The sequence below is a fragment of the Lepus europaeus genome, chromosome 11 (genome assembly GCF_033115175.1).
Source record: "Lepus europaeus isolate LE1 chromosome 11, mLepTim1.pri, whole genome shotgun sequence".
NCBI lineage: Eukaryota > Metazoa > Chordata > Mammalia > Lagomorpha > Leporidae > Lepus > Lepus europaeus.
Genome location: NC_084837.1, coordinates 80,444,114 through 80,466,374, shown reverse-complemented (window position 1 = coordinate 80,466,374; position 22,261 = coordinate 80,444,114). Strand labels below are relative to the sequence as shown.

The following is a 22,261-nucleotide window of genomic DNA, read 5'->3' as shown; positions in this document are numbered from 1 at the left end:
TACAGTAGGTTAAGCTGCTGCTTGTGACACTAGCAACCCATATCAGAGCACAGGTTTGAGTTCCAACTACTCTGTTTCTGATCCAGTTTCCAGCTAATGTGCCTGGTAAAGCAGTGCATTATGGCTCAAGTTCTTGGGTACCTGCTACCCATGTAGGAGACCAGGATGGAGTTTCTGTCACCTTACTTCAGCCCAGACCAGTCATAGCTGTTGCAGCCACTTGGAAAATCTCTCTCTGTCTCTCCCTCTCTCTTTTCCTCTTTCAAAAAAAAAAAAAAAAGACAAAAAAATCTTTTTTTTTTTTTTAAAGTTATGAGCCAGCGCCGTGGCTCAACAGGCTAATCCTCCGCCTTGCAGCACCGGCACACCGGGTTCTAGTTCCGGTCGGGGCACCGGATTCTGTCCCGGTTGCCCCTCTTCCAGGCCAGCTCTCTGCTATGGTCCGGGAGTGCAGTGGAGGATGGCCCAAGTGCTTGGGCCCTGCACCCCATGGAAGACCAGGAGAAGCACCTGGCTCCTGCCTTCGGATCAGCGCGGTGCGCCGGCCACAGCACGCCAGCCGCAGCACGCCAGCCGCAGCACGCCAGCCACAGTGGCCATTGAAGGGTGAACCAACGGCAAAAGGAAGACTTTTCTCTCTCTCTCTCTCTCTCTCTCTCACTGTCCACTCTGTCAAAAAATAAAAAAATAAATAAAAATAAAAATAAAGAAACCCATGTTTTTAAAAAAAGTTATGAGACAGCTGGCTGAGAATGCAGAATTAACAATTGTGGCAGTCTATCTGAATCTCTAAATTTTAAGCTATACAAGAAAAGGAATCAAGTATTACATAATTTAGTAAGGTTCTATAACATATTGTGTATAAACAAATACTTTAACATATACAAGGATAGTTCCTTAAGTAATCTAAATATTAAACTTCGGCAAAGCCTCTTAGCACATATGAATGCATAATTTTAAATTAATAAGGTCCAGGTAAAATGAAGCTTTTATTATCTTGGCAAATAACTGATGTCCTATTTTATAAATAAGATTTTATTTTTATTTTCTTTTTGTAAAGATTTATTTATTTATTTGAAAGTCCGGGTTACACAGAGAGAGAAAGAGAGGCAAAGACAGAGAGAGGTCTTCCATACCCTGGTTCACTCTCCAATTCGCTGCAACGGTCAGAGCTACGCCGATCTGAAGCAAGGAGCCAGGAGCTTCTTCTGGGTCTCCCACGCAGGTGTAGGGGACCAAGGACTTGGGCCATCTTCTACTGCTTTCCCAGGCCATAGCAGAGAGCTGGATCGGAAGTGGAGCAGCCAGGTCTTGAACCGGCGCCCATATGGGATGCCGGCACTGCAGGTGGCGGCTTAACCCGCTATGCCACAGCGCCAGCCCCTATAAATAAGATTTTATTATACTAGCTAGATTTCCTAAGTTATTTTTATAAGTACAAGAATATTTAAATTGGGGGCGGCACTGTGGGATAACAGGTAAAGCTGCTGTCTGCGGTGCCAGCATCCCGTGTGGGCGTTGGTTGGAGTCCCGGCTGCTCCTCTTCCAATCCAGCTCTCTACTACGGCCTGGGAAAACAGTAGAAGATGGCCCAAGTGCTTGGGTTTCTGCACCCAAATGGGACCCCTGGTTGTTTTTTGATCTAGCTTCCTGTTGATGTCCACCCTGGGAAGCAGCAAGTGATGCAACCTTGCCACCAACGCAGTAGACCAGGATTGAGTTCCTGGCCCCTGACTTTGATCTGACCCAGTCTAAGCTATTGCAGGCTAAGAGAATGGGAAATCTCTGTCTCTCTATGTTGCTCTGCTTTCAAATAAATAAAACATTTTTAAAAAGTTAATTTGCACGGGACCGGCGCCGTGGCTCACTTGGTTAATCCTCCGCCTGCAGCACTGGCATCCCATTTAGGTGCCGGGTTCTAGTCCCGGTTGCTCCTCTTCCAGTCGAGCTCTCTGCTGTGGCCCAGGAAGGCAGTGGAGGATGGCCTAAGTGCTTGGGCCCCTGCACCCACATGGGAGACCAGGAGGAAGCACCTGGCTCCTGGCTTCGGATCAGCGTAGCTCTGGCTGTAGCAGCCATCTTGGGGGTGAACCAACAGAAGGAAGACCTCTTTCTCTGTCTCTCTCTCTCACTAACTCTGTCAAATTAAAAAAAAAAAAAGTTAATTTGTTCAAAGTAGCAGAGCTGTGGGGTCGGTGCTGTGGCACAGCGGGTTAACACAACTAGCGCCGGCATCCCATATGGGCACCAGTTCCAGACTCGGCTGCTTCACTTCTGATCCAGCTCTCTGCTGTGGCCTGCGAAAGCAGTAGATGGCCCAAGTCCTTGGGCCCCTGCACCCTGCATGGGAGACCCGGAGGAAGCTCTTGGCTCCTGACTTTGGATCAGTGCAGCTCTGGCTGTTGTAGCCAGTTGTGGAGTGAACCATCGGATGAAAGACCTCCCTCTCTCTCTGCCTCTCCTCTCTCTGTAACTCTGACTTTCAAATAAATAAATTTTTTTTTTTTTTGGACAGGCGGAGTGGACAATAGAGGGAGACAGAGAGAAGGGTCTTCCTTTTTTTTTGCCATTGGTTCACCCTCCAATGGCCGCCGTGGTAGGCGCACCGCGCTGTTCCGATGGCAGGAGCCAGGTGCTTCTCCTGGTCTCCCATGGGGTGCAGGGCCCAAGCACCTGGGCCATCCTCCACTGCACTCCCTGGCCACAGCAGAGAGCTGGCCTGGAAGAGGGGCAACCGGGACAGGATCAGTGCCCCGACCGGGACTAGAACCCGGTGTGCCGGCGCCGCAAGGCAGAGGATTAGCCTACTGAGCCGCGGCGCCGGCCACAAATAAATAAATTTTTAAAAAAAGTAGCAGAGCTGTTATGCAAACTGAGATCTGATACCAAATCCTTTCTACTATGCCAGCATTTAGACCTCTAAAAACAGCAAAAACACTTCCATTTTATGAACTCTTATGTAAAACATCATCTGAAAAACATTTTAAATCAAGAATTGACAGAACTTTGAGATGACCTGATGAGAAAAGAATAATCAAAGTAAACTCTAAGACTCAGGATATTCATAAAATTGGAAGCCATACTATCAATAAAAATGGAAATTTGACAAATAAAAATGCGTTTGTAGAAGAAAATGTCTACTTTGTAACTGTGATGTTTACGTTTGATAATCACACAGGAATTTGAGTTGGAACTCAGAAAATAACATTTTAAATTTGTATATGAATTATTTGATTCCTGTACTGCAGTATACTTATGTATTATTTATGGTAAAATGGATCAACTAAGTAATAAAATTTCTTCTTAGCTTAAATTTCACTAATTTTGAACATGCAGTATGTATAGCTAGCATTAATACATTCACCATAAATACATAGAATTCATGATTTTTTAAACTGAAATTATAATTGTTCTCTTCAAGATATTACAAGTATTGTTAATGGAAACCAAAAGAAGAAATGTAGCTTTCCTCTTCTTTTTCTTTTTTTTAATTTTTATTTATTTATTATTTTATTTTTTGACAGGCAGAGTGGACAGTGAGAGAGAGACAGAGAAAGGTCTTCCTTTACCGTTGGTTTACCCTCTAATGGTCGCCGCGGCAGGCGTGCTGTGCGGCTGGCGCACCGCGCTGACCCGAAGGCAGGAGCCAGTTGCTTATCCTGGTCTCCCATGGGGTGCAGGACCCAACCTGCTTGGGCCATCCTCCACTGCACTCCCTGGCCACAGCAGAGAGCTGGCCTGGAAGAGGGGCAACCGGGACAGAATCCGGCGCCCCGACCGGGACTAGAACCTGGTGTGCTGGCACCGCAACGTGGAGGATTAGCCAATTGAGCCAAAGCGCCAGCCCTCCTCTTCTTTTTCAAAATAAAGATTCAGTAACTTAAGGACACTTCCAACATATCTCTAATTCTGCTTCCTGTAAATAATAACACACGTATTACAAGCTAGAATATGCCATGATTTATATTCTAATTTCTTATAATTGCTTATTACAAAAAGTAATTACTACACTTACATACCGAAATTCAGATTTTTAAATAAATCTATGTGGCTTTCTACTTACCATCAGTATGTAAAGATAGGAAAATTTGATGAGACAATCTCCAACTTGGAAAGGCTAATTTTAAGCGTTTTCACCATCAGGTTTTGTTTTTTTGTTTTTTTTTGACAGGCAGAGTGGACAGTGAGAGAGAGAGACAGAGAGAAAGGTCTTCCTTTTTGCCGTTGGTTCACCCTCCAATGGCCGCTGCGGCCGGCGCACCGCACTGATCTGAAGGCAGGAGCCAGGTGCTTCTCCTGGTCTCCCATGGGGTGCAGGGCCCAAGCACTTGGGCCATCCTCCACTGCCCTCCCAGGCCACAGCAGAGAGCTGGCCTAGAAGAGGGGCAACCGGGACAGAACTGGAGCGCCAGCGCCGCAGGCAGAGGGATTAGCCTATTGAGCCGCGGCGTCAGCCCTTTGCTATCAGTTTTTATTGTGATTGGACTCCATCCTCAGTGTTACACTGAGACCTATTTAAAACCATCAGAAAATGCAGATGTATTTACTTGAAAGTGTTTTACAGCAATGAAGAATGTTGCTACAGTGAGATCTACTAGTAAGATTTACTCAAAGAAGACATGTTCAGTTCAAATTTCACTACATGTGTATGTGTGTGTGTGTGTGTGTGTATATATATATATATATATATATTTTTTTTTTTAAGGCAAAGTATTTTTTAGGAGATAATGAGAGGCAGAGAGACAGAGAGAAAGCTCCCATCCAACAGTTCACTTTCCAAAGTCAAGACAGGAACTGAGAACTCAATCCAGGTCTATCACATGGGTGGCAGGAACCCAATCACTTGAGTCATCACCTGCTGCCTTCCCAAGACCTGCATTAGCAGGAAGCTGCAGTCAGGAACCAAAGCTGGGTATGGAATCCAGGTGTGAGATAGCTAGCCCAAATGCACATCTCAAGTATTTGTATTTATGAAGTTCAGTAAGCTGACCATGATGAAAAATCTACCCAAAGAAAAATTGGAACTTGTAAAATAACTGCTTGAAACATACATGAGGGCTGGCGCCACGGCTCACTAGGCTAATCCTCCGCCTGCAGCGCCAGCACCCCGGGTTCTAGTCCCGGATGGGGCGCTGGATTCTGTCCTGGTTGCTCTTCCAGTCCAGCTCTCTGCTGTGGCCAGTGGAGGATGGCCCAAGTGCTTGGGCCCCTGCACCTTCATGGGAGACCAGGAGGAAGCACCTGGCTCCCAGCTTCAGATCGGCGCGGTGCACCGGCCGCAGGGCACCAGCTGTAGCGGTCATTTGGGGGGGGGGTGAACCAACGGAAAGGAAAACCTTTCTCTTTGTCTCTCTCTAACTCTGCCTGTCTAAAAAAAAAAAAAAGAAAGAAAGAAAGATACATGGGAATAAGTAAGACAAGAGACCAGTTAGAAGGCTACTATGGCGATCCAGGTGAGAGATAAAGAAGGCCGGAACTAGGACAGTGGCAGGAGAGAAAGAAGATACTAATTATCAAAAAAATCCAAGAATGTACTTAATAAACTATGATGGAAAGGGCAGGTTTATTTATCACAGTACCCAAGAAAGGCTTTGAGATTAGAAATGTCAACAATGTCACAAGTCCTGGGATAAAACACAGGGTCTAAAAACAGAAAGTCCATATAAAGTTATGGGTTTGATCCAGGGAATCTTGAAGTCTATTTCCGTTTCTTTGACTTTATCATTAGGTCTCCCACGTGCTTTGCCTCCATTCTATTGTACACTAGGCTTACTGGTATCTTGAACTTTATAATCCCAATCAACTATCCCAACTGAAAGCTCTGGTTCTGGAGTGAGAGACAATCTTAACTTGGATAAGTTTTTTAAATTTTATGCTATGAGCCAGCATAGTGGCATAGTGGGTAAGACACCAGCATCCCATATGGCCAGCCATTTGAGTCCCAGATGTTCCACTTCTGATCAGCTGCCTGCTAATGTGCCTGGTAAAACAGCAGAAGATAGCCATAGTGTACTTGGGCCCCTCCACCCACGGGGGAGACCCAGAGGAAGCTCCTGGCTCCTGGCTTCAACCTGCCCCAACCTTGGCTATTGCAGCCATTTGGGAAGTGAACCAGCTGATAGAAGATCTCTCTCTTTCTCTCTCTCTCTCTCTCTCTCTCAGTAACTCTTTCAAATTAAAAAAAAAAGGAAAAAAATTCACACTATTCAACTTCTGTACCTGTAAAATAGGAACAATATCTTTAAAAAGATCTATTTATTTATTTGAAAGGCAGAGTTACAGAGAGGTGGAGGCAAAGAGAGAGAGAGAGATGGCCGGCGCCGTGGCTCACTAGGCTAATCCTCTGCCTGCGGCGCCGGCACCCCGGGTTCTAGTCCCGGTTGGGGCACCGGATTCTGTCCCGGTTGCTCCTCTTCCAGTCCAGCTCTCTGCTGTGGCCTGGGAGTGCAGTGGAGGATGGCCCAGATCCTTGGGCCCTGCACCCACATGGGAAACCAGGAGGAAGCACCTGGCTCCTGGCTTCAGATCTGCACAGCGCACCGGCTGTAGTGGCCATTTGGTGGTGAACCAATGGAAGGAAGACACCTCTCTCTCTCTCTCTAACTCTGCCTGTCAAAAAAAAAGAGAGAGAGAGAGAGAGAGAAGTCTTCCATCCGATAGTTCACTCCCCAGTTGACCGCAACAGCCAGAGCTGTGCCGATTCGAAACCAGGAGCCAGAAACTTATTCCAGGTCTCTCACGCGGGTGCAGGGGCCCAAGGACTTGGGCCATCTTCTAGTGCTTTCCTAGGCCATAACAGAGAGCTAGATTGGAAGTGGAGCAGCCAGGACTTGATCTGCCACCCATATGGGACGCCAACACTGTAGGCGGCAGCTTTACCCACTATGCCACAGCGCCAGCCCCAAGAAACAATATCTACACCAGGATTTCACAGAGTAGTTGAGAAAATTAAAAGAGAAAAGACATATAATGCATGTAAAATACTTATCATAGTATCTGGACACAAAAATAATTGAGTACTTACTCTTACCATTCAAAGCTCTATGATTCCTAGTACCTTCTCTGCCCAGATGTCCTTCACCTAGGACTCAACAGATAAGATTGGAAGTGGGAAGGTTTTTCACTGAAAGAACGCAAATCAAGAGAAGAAAAAACACATCCTATCAGTGATAGCACAGATCGGAGGGCAACTACACACTGACACTACTCATACTAACATCAGCCTTCATCTACGCCATCTTTCAAAATCCAGAAATACAACACCAGTTCTAATTCTTGGGAGGCACTGGTAATGAAAGACACTAAAATGTTAGTTAAATCATATGTGTAAACAAAACCTCACCGACCTGTGAAGGTTTTTAATCTCTTCTTACAGGATCTATATTTAAAAACAGAGTGGGCAGAGGCTAAGATGGAACCTTTGGCTCACCATCTGTTTTTTCTTTTTTATAAGTAATAAAAACATTTAGAAAGCCTCAAAAGAGTTTTGGACTTACTTTAGGAAACGACAACATGAGAAAATTTGTAACTGCAATGTTCCCATAAGTCACAGAAAAAATGAAAGCCTAGACCGAAGCAAGAAGTATCTGGGGGCTGGCGCTGAGGCGTAGCGGGTTAACGCCCTGGCCTGAAGCGCCGGCATCCCATATGGGCACCAGTTCTAGTTCCGGATGCTCCTCTTCTGATCCAGCTCTCTGCTATAGCCTGGGAAAGCAGAAGATGGCCCAAGTCCTTGGGCCCCTGTACCCACGTGGGAGTCCCAAAATAAGCTCTTGGCTTCGGAACAGTGCAGCTCCGGCCGTTGCAGCCAACTTTTGGGGAGTGAACCAGTGGATGGAAGACCTCTTTCTCGCTCTTTCTCTCTCTGCCTCTCCTTCTCTTTTCTGTGTAACTCTTTCAAATAAATAAATAAATATTTAAAAAAAAAAAAAGAAAAAAGAGAGAAGATGGCCCAAGTCCTTGGGTCCCTGTGCCCATGTGGAAGACCTGGAAGAAGCTCCTGGCTCCTGGCTTTAGATCACCACAGCTCTGGCCATTGTGGCCAACTGGGGAGTGAACCAGCAGATCGAAGACTTCGCTCTGTCTCTACCTCTCTCTGTAACTCTGTCTTTCAAATAAATGAAATAAATCTTAAAAAAAGAAGAGGAGGAGGAGGAGGTATCTGTGTAAAGGATACAAAAAAAAAAAAAAAAGAAAGAAAGAAAGAAACATCACCAAGGTGGGCAGGAGAACCAGAGCAAAAATTCTGCTGGCAAGAGGATCACCTTCAGGATGCTTCCTTTGCAGATGATAATGAGACTGAAGAAATGTCCATTTGAAGTCTGAATTTTCTGTTAATAGCCTTTTGGTCATTTTGCCATTGTGTTCATCATCTTCTTCATTCTAATTTATCAGGACTCTTTTTTTTAATTTTTAATTTTTTTTTTTTAAGGCAGAGTAGACAGTGAGAGAGAGAGACAGAGAGAAAGGTCTTCCTTTTCCATTGGTTCACCCCCCAATGGCCGCTGCAGCCAGCGCACCGCGCTGATCCGAAGCCCGGAGCCAGGTGCTTCTCCTGGTCTCCCATGCAGGTGCAGGGCCCAAGGAGTTGGGCTATCCTCCACTGCACTCCCGGGCCACAGCAGAGAGCTGGCCTAGAAGAGGGGCAACCGGGACAGAATCTGGCGCCCTGACCGGTGTGCTGGCACCGCAGGTGGAGGATTAGCCTATTGAGCCGCAGCGCCGGCTATCAGGGCTCTTTGTAACTTAAGACATTAGCAGGGCTTGGTACTATGGCGTAGTGGGTTAAGCCTCCGCCTATGACACTGGCATCCAATATGGGCACTGGTTCAAGTCCTGGCTGTTCCTCTTTCAATCCAGCTTCCTGCTTCTTTCCCACAACTCCCATCTTAGTAAAGATACAGATTAGGGCCGGCACCCTGGAGCAGCAGGATAATCCACTACCCCTGACACCAGCACCCATACCAGCACCAGTTCAAGTCTCTACAGCTCCACTTCCAATACAGCTGAAGGCTAATGTGCCTGGAAAAGCAGAAGATGGCCCAAGTATCTGGGTTCCTACTATCCCCTTGGGAGAACTGGAGAGAGATCCAGACTCCTGGCTTCAGCCTGGCCCATCTCCAGCCAATGCAGCCATTTAGGGAATGAACTCACAGATGGAAGATTTTTTTCTCTCCCTAATTCTGCCTTTCAAATAAACAAGATTTAAAAAAAAAAAAATACTGGTCAGGGGCCGGCACTGTGGTGTAGGGGGTAAAACTGCTGCCTGCAGTGCAGGCATCATATATGGATGCTGGTTCGAGACCTGGCTGCTCCACTTTCCCCGCTATGGCCTGGGAAAGCAGTGGAACATGGCTCAAGTCCTAGAGGCCAGAGGCCGGAGGGGGAAGGGACGGGGGAGGGGAGGGGAGGAGGGGGAGGGGGAGGGGGAGGATGGGGAGGAGAAGACATTAGTTCTTGGGGCCAGCGCTGTGGCATAGTGGGTTAAGCTGCCATCTGAGGCGCCAGCATCCCATATGGATGCCGGGTCGTGTCCTGGCTGCTCCTCTTCCAATCCAGCTCCCTGCTAGTGGTCTGAGAAAGCAGAAGATGGCCCAAGTCCTTGGGCCTCTGCAACCACACATGAGACCTGAAAGAAGCTCCTGGCTCCCGGCTTCAGCATGACCCAGCCATAGCTGTTATAGCCACTTGGGGAGTGAAGCAACAGATAGAAGATCTCTCTCCCTCTGTCTCTTCTCTCCCTCTGTAATTCTGACTTTCAAATAGACAAATCTTAAAAAAAAAAAAAAAAAAAAAAAAGGGCCGGCGCCGCGGCTCACTGGGCTAATCCTCTGCCTAGTGGCGCCAGCACACCGGGTTCTGGTCCCGGTCGGGGCACCAGATTCTGTCCCGGTTGCCCCTCTTCCAGGCCAGCTCTCTGCTGTGGCTAGGGGGTGCGGTGGAGGATGGCCCAAGTGCTTGGGCCCTGCATCCCATGGGAGACCAGGAGAGGCGCCTGGCTCCTGCCATCGGATCAGCGCGGTGCGCTGGCCGCAGCATGCTACCGCGGCGGCCATTGGAGGGTGAACCAACGGCAAAAGGAGGACCTTTCTCTCTGTCTCTCTCTCTCTCACTGTCCACTCTGCCTGTAAAAAAAAAAAAAAAATCTTATCTCTTATATCCTGGCAATTATTTCCCACAGTTTATAGTGTTTGCTTTGATTTCATTTATGATAGGTTTCTGTGTGTGTAGGCAGTGTCTTTTTGTTGTCCTTTTTAAAGATAATTTTAATTAATTTAGTTTACTTGAGAAATAGAAAGACACACAGGTGGAGGGAAAGCTCTCATCTGTTAGTTTACTCCCAAAATGCCCCCAACAGGCTAAGTTATGTCAGGGGAGTAGAAACTCAATCCTGGTCTCCCATGTGAGTGGCAGGAACTCAATTTTACCTGAGCCATTATTGCTGCCTCCCCGGGTCTACATTAGGAGGAAGCTGGAGTCATTAGCCAGAGCCAAGTACTGAATCCAGGTACTCCAATATGGGACACGAGCATCTTAACCGGCTGCTGCTGCTTCTTTAATTTATTAATTTATTTGAAAGTCAGAGTTACACAGAGAGGAGACAGAGAGAGAGATCGTCCATCTGTTAGTTCACTCCCAAAATGGCTGCAACAGCTGGGATGGGGCCAAGCTGAAGCCAGGAGCCAGGAGCCAGGAGCCAGGAGCCAGGTGCTTCTTCCAGGTCTCCTATGTGGGTGGCAGGGGCCCAAGCACTTAGGTCATCTGCTGCTGCTTTCCCAGGCTCATCAGCAGAGAGCTGAATCAGAAGAGGAGCAGCTGGGACTTGAACCAGAGCCCATATGGGATACCAGTATCACATAAGGCAGCTTAACCCAGTATATCACAGTGCCAGTCCTCTTAAGCTTCTTAACCACTATACCAAACACTTGGCCTCTGTTCTTTTATTTTTTACCTTAAATCTCTTTATGTTTTACAGAATCAAATATATAAGTCCTTATTTTGCAGTTTCTAGGTTTGATATTTACTGAAACCAGCTTAATATAAGGAATCTTGGGGCATGCATTTGGTGTAGCAGTTAAGATGCCACTTAGGGGCCAGAGTTGTGGCACAGAGGGTTAAGTGATATGGGCATCCCATATGGGCAGGACACCAGTTAGTGTCCCAGCTGCTCCACTACAGATCCAGCTCAACGCTAATGTGCCTGGTATAAGGAAACCACTGGAGAAAAACCAAAAACAAAAGAAAATTTATATACTAAAAGTTTTAAGGCATAATTTATCCACTGTTATTAACTAGCAATCTTTCTGTTTGTGTCTCAAATTCCTAGGCATAAACTCCACTGAGATCATAATTTCTTTAAAATGTAATGAACTTTTCTTATAAAATCTACCCTCCTCAATGTTTAACAACCTTTTTAATTACTGATGAATTCAATCATTATTCTGCCAAAATGGAAATGTAAGTTCTCAATTTCTATCTACCTCACCATCTTAACAGGAACTTCTCTATATAATCTTTGTCCCATTTCTTCTTAGCACTTCAGAAAGTGAGACTGCAGTTTCCTTTGAACTTTATCATTTATTCTGAGGATTCCATATTGTTCTGACTTTTCAGCAACCTTGTCCTTTTTTGGCAAATCTCTACTCCAACAGCTTCTTGAAGCTGATGCACTTGAATGCTGGTAACTAATACTTTTTTTTTTTTTTAAATATTCTCTCTCCTTGATTATCTTGACATTGTCCTATTTCTAATTCTCATTCTGCATTAATGCGTACCCTGGTTTCTCCTACACTCTCTCACCACCCTTCCTTTTAAACTTTTTTCCTCTGTGTTCTCTTTGTCCACTAGAGAATGGAATAAAGGAAGGAGTGGGGAAATAGAGGCACAATAGAGATGTTTCTGCTGGTATTTTATAATTCCTCAGATACACTGGGATGGAAAACAGTTGACAACTTTTCATTCCTTTCCTGAGATACACTGTGTGTTTCTCAGGGCATATTGAATTTCTAACTTAACATAACCAAACTCTGACATAGACTTTTCCATCTAAAATGATTCCCTTCCCATTCCCTCCCCTCCTTAGAAAGATGTATTTATTTGCAAGTCAGAGTTACAGAGAGAGGGAGAGAGACAGAGATAGAGATCGATCAATCTTCCATCTACTGGTTCACTTCATAAGTAACCACAATGGCCAGGGCAGAGCCAGGCTGAAGCCAGGAGCCAGGAGCTTCTTCCAGGTCTCCCACATGGGTGTCTGGTGCCCAAACACTTGGGCCACCTTCAGCTGCTTTTCCCAGGGAGAGAACCCAGCAGGGAGCTGGACTGGAAATGGAGCCAGGACATAAACAGGTGCCCGTATGGGACGCTGGTGGTGCAAGTGACGGTTTGACCTACTACGCCACAATGCTGGCCCCCGATCGTTTCCCCACTCTTGAAAAGCCCCATCAATCTCTATTATCTAGATTTGAAAAAATGATGTGATCTCCATTTATTATTCACAGCTAGATGAATTCAATAATGGGATTGCTACTTTATCCTTATCAAAGAGGAGTAGAACCAGAAGTTTGTCACGGTGGTTAAGTAAGCACTTGGGCAGCCACTTACTAAATCAGAGTGCCTGCAATTGACATCCGAACTCTAGCCTAGCCCAGACCTGAGGAGCGAACCAGCAGATGTACAATCCCTCTCCATCTTTCTTTTAAATAAAATGAAAATTTTTAAATTTTTAAATTGAATCTTTGAAAAAAGGAGGGAGAGGGAGGAGAGGCATGGGAGGGAAGACAAAGAATTCCCTGGGGCTGGCCCTGTGGCGTAGCAGGTAAAGCTGCTGCCTGCAGTGCCAGCATCCCATCTGGGTGCCAGTTTGAGTCCCAGCTGCTCCACTTCCAATCCAGCTCTCTGCCATGGCCTGGGAAAGCAGTGAAAGATGGCCCAAGTCCTTGGGCCCCTGCACCCATGTGGAAGATCCAGAAGAAGCTCCTGGCTCCTGGCTTCTGATCAACCCAGCTCCTGTCATTGCAGCCATTTAGGGAGTGAATCAGTGGAGGGAAGACCTCTCTCTCTGCCTCTGTCTCTCAATTAAATAAACAAATCTCAAAAAAAAAAAAAAAAAATTCCTTACCCCAAACAGCTATCCTCAGCAATTATTCCTGTTATACTCACCACAATCTTTTTTCTTTTTTTTTTTCTTTTTTAGAGAGGCAGAGACACAGCAAGACAAAATTCTCTTGTCTCAAATGTCCATAATGCCTGAGTCTGGGAAAGAAGTCCAGGTCTCCCACAGGAATGACAAGAACCCAATGACTTGAGCCATTACCACTGCCTCCCATGGTCTGCATTAGAAGGAAGCTGGAGTCAGGAGTTAGAGTTTGGTATAGAACCCAGGTACTCTGATATGGGATGTGGGCATTTTATTTATTTGTTTATTTATTTATTAAAAAGATGTATTTACTTGAATGACAGGGCAGTATTGGAGGACAGGAAGGAGAATGAGAGAGAGAGGAGAGAGAGATCAGATCAGTCATCCATTGGCTTACCCCACAAATGGCCGCAACAGCCAGGTCTGGGCCAGGCTGAACCCATGTGCCAGGAACCCTAACCTGGTCTCCCACATGGGTGGCAGAGACCCAAGCACTTGGACCATTCTCCACTGGTTTCCCAGGTGCATCAGCAGAAAGCAAGATCAGAAGCTGAACAGCTCGGACTAAAACCAGCACTCTGATATGGTATGCCAGCATTGAAAGCAGCTGTCCATCCTCTATATCATAACCAGCACCCATGGATGTGGGCATTTTAACCACTAGGCTAACCATCTGCTCCTAATCACTACAATCTTACCTCTAGCCGAGTCTCAAAGTAAAAGAGCACTTTCATTATGTCATTCACCTATCCAACAACTTATAATAGTTCTGTTATTAGCTATACCTAAACAGCTTAGTAATTGGTCCTCTGAAATCAGACAGCTACTTTCATACCCTATTTACTATTTTCCCCTACTCTCGAATTTCTTAAAATTTTTGTCTTCTGATTCCTTTACAGTCTTAAAAATCAGAGAACCCCAAAGAACTTTTATCTATGTGGGTTATAACTATTGTTTTTGTTTTTTACCATACTAGAACTTAAAGAAAATTTTATAACACAAGAATACACAGGCACACATTTTATTAATGTTCATCACACATCATGCAGCCCAGAGAACTTCACTGACACTTGTGAGAGAATGAGTGTGAAAAAGGCAACAACAACAACAAAAATCTTAATATTATGAAGATAGTTTGACCTCTAGAGCCCCTAGCTCACTTTGAGGATACTTCTCTACCTTGCTTCTGTTATCAGCCCTCCTTGTCAATCATTAATGATTACTGAGTTTTGTGTGCACCAATAGCCTGGAGGTGGAAAAAGATGAGAACAACAGATTTTCAAAACAACCTTCAAATTCATTAGCAAACCTCCTTATTCCCCATCTGACTCAACCTATCGATTTTATTTCCTGCTCTTACAATGCCCTTCCCCTCCTTCACTACATTTCAACCAAAGTTGGAGGTCCCAAAGGTAACAAACCATTTTCTGCTTCAGCTTCTTTGAAGAGCCTATTCCTTTTGCCCAGAAGGTGTTCAGACTCAGCTTGGAAGTTATCTCTTCTACCAAGCCTTCCCTTGACACATCTGACCCCCCACTACCTTTCTACATACTCCTATAGCACATTAGAGCTTCTCATACTACACTGTAATTATTATATGTCTGCCTCCTGACTGGTGAGCTACCATACACATCTTTGCATTCTGGTACCTCACTTAGTGGAAACCCAGATACCTGATCATTTACTTGAATTTGTCTTCCAAAGAGTCAGTTCAAAGCTCATCTATCCCCAGATACTTGAGATCACCGTACTTGTTTTTTTCTTCTTAACTTCTGCGGTACAATATGGAAATTAAGAAAGGAAAGTCTAAAGGAAACTAATAGTTATTGTTTCCTACAAAAAAGATTGGGGACTCTGGCCCATAGGACCAAGTGAAACTCCCTCAACAAGGACCCCTGTCAAATGGCTCTTCATCATCTTTTCAATCTTATTTTCTATTATTCTCCAATATAAACTGACATCTAAGAAACACACACAGAACATGCCCATTCTATTTTCATTCTTCTTGTTTACACACTTCTGTCTCCCAGGAATTCCACTTCCTTGTTATTTTAAATTCTCTTCCTTAAAAGTTTGATTCAATATGTACAGATTCCATGCTTTCTGGAACCAAACCAGACCAAAGGAAAAATTCCCACTTTACTTTGTGCATCTAATGCATTTCCAATTTTTTCATAGCCTAGTAGTTATTGTTTTTTTAAGAGTTTCAAGGAAATCAGTACTGAACCCCAGAGAGATTGAACGCTCTTTAAGATGGACTGTCTTCACTTAAAGCATTTGTGTGCAAAGGTTTCTAATCTTATTTCTTCTGCATCAGCCCTTGCTGGTAAACAGAAAATTAAGGAATGTAATAAATACTATTCCCTTTACTTGATTTTCTTAACTGGTCAGAATAATACATGTTATTTTTTCCTAGGGAACATTGTATCTATAGATAGAATTATTAATTTGAAAATAAAACAGGAGCTGTGATATGCATCTTTTTAGCAACTAAAATTGCAGGCTTAAATGAGATATTTCATTTACAGGTAACTCCCTGAGTCCTCAATATAATTACTTTTGAGAGTCCCTCCAATTATTGCTCCTTCACTCTCAATAATATTTTTTCTTATTTTAGTTGTTAACAGTTTTAGCTCCCTTTACACATTATGATGCATAGTTACTGGAAGTAACACCAAACAATATGAGTAGAGCCAAGAAATGAGGCAAAAAAATATCAGGCATGAAATGAAAAACATCAGCTTTGAAAACCAAGAAGTTAAGGTATTTACCCCCCTGATGAATGTTTTTCTTTAAATAAAATTTGTCTAAAGGGCCACATCTGCTCTATCACCATTCTCTTAAGTATCTACACCTTAATAGGGCATGCAATAGTTGGAAAACAGACTAAACATAACCATCAAAACTTACTGCATTACACCATGGATTGATGGTTATATCTGAAGTTCACTTTCGCCAATTTTTCCTTCTTTTGCATATGTGGTAAAGTCAGTAAGAAGGAAAAACGTGGGAAACAACCAAAAAATAATCAATCCAGTTAAGAACTGTGCAAAGAACCTGAACAGATAGTTTTCAAAAGAAATACAAATGGCCAACAGATAAATGAAAAAATGCTCACTACCACTAGTCATCATCAAAATGCAATCAAAACCACAGTAAGAAAGCACCTCACCCCTGTTGAACGGCCAATTATCAAAATGACAAAAAGCAGTAAGTGCTGAAAATGAGAGGAAGGGAATTCTTATGAACACAAATTAGTACAGCCATTATAGAAAACAGTATGGGAATTTCTTGAACTAGAAATAGAATTGTCATACAGCCCAGCAATCCCACTACTGTATATAAATCCAAAAACACGAAATCATAGTATCAGAGAGATACCCGCTCCACCATGTTTATTGCAGCAATAGCCAAAACATGGAATCAACCAAGATGTCCATCATCAGGTGAATGGATAAAGAAAACACGTTATATATGCGCAATGGAATACTATTAAGCCATTAAAAAGAATGGATTCTTGTCATTTGCAGCAAAATGGATGGAACTAAGGAGGCATCACGTTTAAGTCAGACACAGAAAGACAAATACCACATGCTCGCTCTCATGTGTGGGAGCAAAACAAAAAAAACAAAACCAAAAAAACAACCTGAAAATGAACACAGAATGTTGATTACTAGAGGCTATGAGGGATAAGATGGAAGTTTGTGTTAAAAATTAGGGAAAATTGGGTGTGGCTTATAGATGGTGACAAATACACTAATATGTTAATAATAGGGGAAGCCGGATGTGGAATACATGGGAAACCTTTGTAGAACTCTAAAATTTTTGCTTTGTAAATTTGAAACTATTCTGAAATGAAGTTATAAAAAATAAAATACAGTAGGATGCTCTAAGTCCTACTTGTTGGTAAGTGCAGTATACCATCCACAACTGAATGTGGTTGAAAGCAATTTATTCTGATATATGCAGGTATATGAGAATTAGCTTTCAACAAACGGATTTCAGGTAAGCTAAAAAGAGGACGGATGACTGAAGAAAGAAAAGGAGGAAGCCATCCGCGGACCTGCCGCAGCTCCCGTTCTCCCGCTCCCCACAAGCCATAGGAAGTAGAAAGCTGCAGAATGTACCTTCCAAGCCAGCAGCAAAACATTGAGGATAGCCAGCAAAGGGCAGGGTCCATTCTCGTTCTGCGTGATGATGGGTGTGTTCTCTTCCTTCCACTGGATCCACTTGATGTGATACACAGATTGTCCCGGGAAGCGCTCCTTGGAAGCCGCCAACACCTGAGCGTTCTCCTCCTCCTCCTCCTCCTCTCTGCACAGAGGGGCAGCCCCGGGCAACACTGCCGCGCCCTCCTCCTCCTCTGGGACCCTGTTCTCTGCTCCCTCTTCACTATTGAACTCGGAGCTACTGGGGAAAGAATGCAGGTTAGAGAACGACTCAAGGGAGTCCAGGCTCGGCGATTCCCCAGGAGGGCTCGGGTCGCTGCAACTGCTGCTGAGGCCGCCGGCACCGCTGGGCTCCTCGGCGCAGGCAGCCACCAGCTCTGCCTGGCAGGTGCCGGCGGGATCCGTGCGGGCGCCGGTGTCTCCGGCCGGACCCAACCCACGGCCCGCTCCGGCCTCCGCGGGCTCCGGGGAGACGGTCACCTTGTGCTGCCCTCCCATAGGCGCCTTCGCGGCAGCAGGGCTCTCCAAAGAGCTCTCCTTCAAGTCCAAACCAGGGACGGAGCTGCAAGGTTCGGGAACCTGAGGCGAGCCCGAGGGAGCCGGGTCTGGGAGGCTCCTCCCGGCGGCCGCCGCCCCCTGCCCATTCCCGCCGCCGCTCTCCGCCGCCCATACTCCAGGACCGTCCCCAGCGGCGAGCTCGGTCTCCTGTCGTCCCGCCGGCGGAGAACCCGTCTCTGGCGCTGGCCCAGCCGCCACCCCGTGTTCTAGCGGCTGCAGGCTCTCGGGGCCGCTCTCCATCCCCGGCCGCCCGCCCCTCGCTCTATAGAGACCGCGGCCGGCTCTCCTCAGCCAGCGCCTCCGACGCCATGACAGCGGCACTGGCAGCTACAGCGCCCTAGCGCGGCCTCGGCCCGGCACGTCACCCAGGAGGGCACAGGGAGCGCGCGCGCGCGCCGCCGCGTCCTGCGCCCGCCCGGGGCGTGCCTCCGCGTGACTGCTCTCCGCCGGGCGAAGGCGAATCACGAAGCAGCGACCCACGCGGCCCCGCCCCTCCCGCGCACCCGCAGGCCGGGCGTGGCGGGCGGGGGCCGGGGGCGTGGCCAGCGGGGCGCGCCCCCGCGGCCTCGGCTCCAGTAGGAAAACATCCTCTCTCCGTGCGGCCGGAAGTTGAACTGTGGGGCAGCCAGACCGCGCGCGGCTTCTTTAAAGGCAGGCGCGGTGGGCGGCGGACCGCGGAGCTTTGGGCCGTGCGGTCCGCGGAATAGCTTTGAGCTTGGAAATGGGAGGGTGGAGGTGGTGAGAGCATTTCCCTGACAGCCTCAGGAGCCTGGTTTCTCCAGCTTGTAATTCGGAAAATCGAAGTCGCTTCTTACGGGGTGCAGCTCTTACAGGCGGTGATCTGCTCGAAATGTTCGGATTACTGCACTGCATGAATTCTAGCCTCCCTCGATTTGGGCTGAGAAGCGCTGTGCTCCCCACCAGCTACTGGTGAGACGCTCGCCCTACAGGAGGCGTCAGTGCGGTTGTGGATGTTGGCTTGCGCAGCAAAAAAAAAAAAAAAAAAAAAAAAAAAAAATTGGGTAGTCTAGGCCAATAATAATAAAATAAATCAGCCTGTGTTTGAATTAGCCAAGTCTTCAAGTCTTTGCGGTTTTGTTAACTTGGCTTCACTTTGCATGGAGTGGGAAGCGCCTGGCCCTGAAAATGTGACTTTTTTCTAATTAAGAGTGACTTCTGTTAAACCAAGCAGTTTTCAAAGAGGACAGGCAGAAGAGGCTGGAAGTTTTATTGGGAATAAAGTGGATGTGGGTCTTATATTTCCTATTAAAAAATGTTTGAACGTTTTTATGTTCCGGGGACACAAAAATTAATGACTGATCTTCATACAGAATTACAAAGTAGCGATTCATACACTCATTTCACACATCTCTGTGTCAACCAAGTTGTTAGATACTGTAGCACTGTGGATGCCAAGATGGGTTGCAGAAATTTCACATCTTTATGGGGCTTACTGTCTGGTAGGTTCTTTTTTTTTTTTATTGCTATATTTCTAACGGTTGCTTGGTAAATATGTTTTCCTGAGAATATATGATGGAGCCCCTTCTCTCTTTTCAACATTGATATAATATTATGATATTTATCCAACTGTTGGAAAACAGGAAAATTGGAGAAAATAGTGGAAAGCTCCTGCAGAATGTTGAATTTAGGATTTTTGTGTGCCTTTCTTCTGTCTGTCAATCCACAGATAATAAATCTTGTTAAGCCTGAGTCTTTCCCTAAAGTATAATTGGAGATGTTAACAGATTTAGACATATGCCACAGGCAGGGGAGTGTATATGCTAGATTGAGCTGCTGTACGGTACTTAAGGGAATGAAATACAAATGAGAATACTACAGGTTTTAGAAAATTCAGAAGTTAGTATGATGCCTTAAGTGTAAAAAGATCTGGGAAGTTGTGTTACATGAACAAATTGAATGAATGAATCATTCATATTGAAACAGTGGAAGAGAAAGTCATGGAACGTGCTTCTCAAATAATGACTTCTCACCGGTTTTTTAAAACTCCTACTTGGATAGACCTGCACTTGCTTTGGTAGTTTTTATTGGCATATGTTTTAGATGCTAACAATTTATAACAAAGAAACAGAATGAATTTTTCTTTTCATATGTTGTCAAGAATTATATAAGATACACAGCTGTGAAAACGTGTAATAAAGTTGGTGAAAAATGTGTGTAGTTATTTTTATAAAAGAGGTAGGGGATATCATCAACAGATGATACCAGCAAATAATAAACAATAAATGTCTCATCCTTATGTTGTTTGTATGTATTTTTAGCCAAGCTGTGAGGTAAGGTAAATCCTTTTTAAGTTAAAAGATTCTTAATAAGGGGCTGGTGCTGTGGCATAGCAGGTGGCGCTGGTTCAAGTCCCAGCTGCTCCACTTCCGATCCAGCTCTCTGCTCTGGCCTGGGAAAGCAGTAGAAGATGGCCCAAGTGCTTGGACCTCTGCACCTGTGTGGGAGACCTGGAAGAAGCTCCTGGCTCTTGGCTTCGGATGGGCGCAGCTCCAGCCGTTGCAGCCAACTGAGGAGTTAACTGGTGGATGGAAGACCTCTCTCTCTCTCTCTCTGCCTCTCCTCTCTCTGTGTAACTCTTTCAAATAAAAATCTTAAAAAATTATTAATGAAAATTTAAAATTTAGTTTTCTAAGTTACATATGTAATAGTCTTAAAAGTTAAATAGTTAACAGAAAAACAAAGCTGATTCCTGTTCTGTAGGTCTCCCTTTCAACTCATAACTGTCCTTTTGCTCTTTATCCTCATATTTTATTTATTTTCCTTTTTAAAAAAAGATTTATTTGAAAGTCAGAGTTATACAGAGGGAGGGACATACATAGAGAGGTGTGCCACTCTCTGGTTCACTTCCTAAGTGGCCACAATGGGCAGAAGCCAAGAGCCAGGAGCTTCTTCCAGGTCTCCCACGTGGGTAGCAGGGACCCAAACACCTGGGCCATCTTCCATTGCTTTCCCAGGCTATTAGCAGGGAGCTGGATCAGAAGTAGAGCAACCAGGACACCAAGCAAGTATTTGGACCATCATTTGATGCTTTCCCAGGTACATTAGCAGAAAGCAGAGCAGCTGGGACTGGAACTAGCTCTCCAACATGGGATGCCAGCGTCACAAGCCATGGCTTAACTCATACCACAATGTTGGCCTCTATTTATTTTCATTTTATTTGAAAGAGAGATCTGGCTTTCCCATATGGTGGGAGGGACCCAAATACTTGAGCCACCACTGCAGCCTCCCAGGGTGTGCATTAGCAGGAAACTGGAATGGAGGGGAGCTGGGTAAGAACTCAAAAGGGGATGTAAGCAACCCAAGCTGTGTTTTTCTTCCTGCCTTCCTCCCTCCTGCCCTACCTCCTTCCCTCCCTCCCTTCCCTCCTTTTTAATGATTTATTTATTTATTTGAAAGGCAGAGTTAGGGAGAGACAAAGAGCTCTACTCTCTGCTGGATCACTCCCCAAATGGCCTCATTTGCTTCAGCTGGCCAGGTCACAGCCAGGCTCTTTGAACTCCATTCAGGTCTCTCAGAGTGTGGCAGGAGCTCAAGCTCTTGAGACATCTTCTGCTGCTTTCCCAGGCACATTAGCAGGGAGCTCATCAGAAGCAGAGCAGCTAGGACTTCACCACTCATATGGGATGCTGCATAGTGTTTAAAACACAGTTTGGGAGCCGGTGCTGTGGCGTAGCAGGTAAAGCAGCTGCCTGCAGTGCCAGCATCCCATATGGGCACCGGTTCAAATCCCAGCTGCTCCACTTCTGATCCAGCTCTCTGCTATGGCCTGGGAAAGCAGTGGAAGATGGCCATCTTTGGGCCCCTGCACCCATGTGGGAAACCCAGAAGAAGCTTCTGGCTTCAGATCAGCACAGGTCTGGCTGTTGCAGCCAATTAGTTAGTGAACCAATGGATGGAAGACCTCTTTCTCTCTCTGGAACTCCTTCTCTCTTTGTGTAACCCTGCCTCTCAAATTAATCAATAAATATTTAAACACACACACACACACACACACACTTTGGGGACTGGCATCGTGCAGCAGTGTGTCCAGCCACCACCTGTGATGCTGGCATCCCTTATGAGTGTCAGTTCAAGTCCCAGCTGTTCCACTTATGATCCAGCTCCCTGCTAATGTGCCTGGGAAAGCAGCAGAAGATGGCCCAAGTATTTGAGACCCTGCACCCATGTAGGAGACCCAGAAGAAGCTCCTGGCTCCTGGCTTCGGACTGGTCAAGCTCTGGCCATTGTGAACATTTGGGGAGTGAAACAGCAGACAGAAGACCTTTCTCTCTCTCTGCCTCTCCTTCTCTATAACTCTAACTTTCAAATAAATAAATCTAAAAAAAAATAGAAAACATTAATAAGAATTGAAAAAATAAAACATCCTTACAGAAAT

General features: G+C 45.5%; 1 protein-coding gene across 5 annotated transcripts in view; it reads right to left on the bottom strand.

Annotated features, from left to right (window-relative positions):
• The window catches only part of MINDY2 (MINDY lysine 48 deubiquitinase 2), a 105,032-nt gene extending 86,825 nt beyond the window's left edge, over positions 1–18,207 (bottom strand). For all 5 annotated transcript variants that reach the window (XM_062206016.1, XM_062206015.1, XM_062206017.1 and 2 more), the window contains exon 1: positions 17,266–18,207. In XM_062206016.1, coding sequence (XP_062062000.1) covers positions 17,266–18,105 — 840 coding nt within the window. In that variant the 5' untranslated portion in view covers positions 18,106–18,207. The remainder of the gene's footprint in view (positions 1–17,265) is intronic.
• Positions 18,208–22,261: the final 4,054 nt, after the last annotated feature.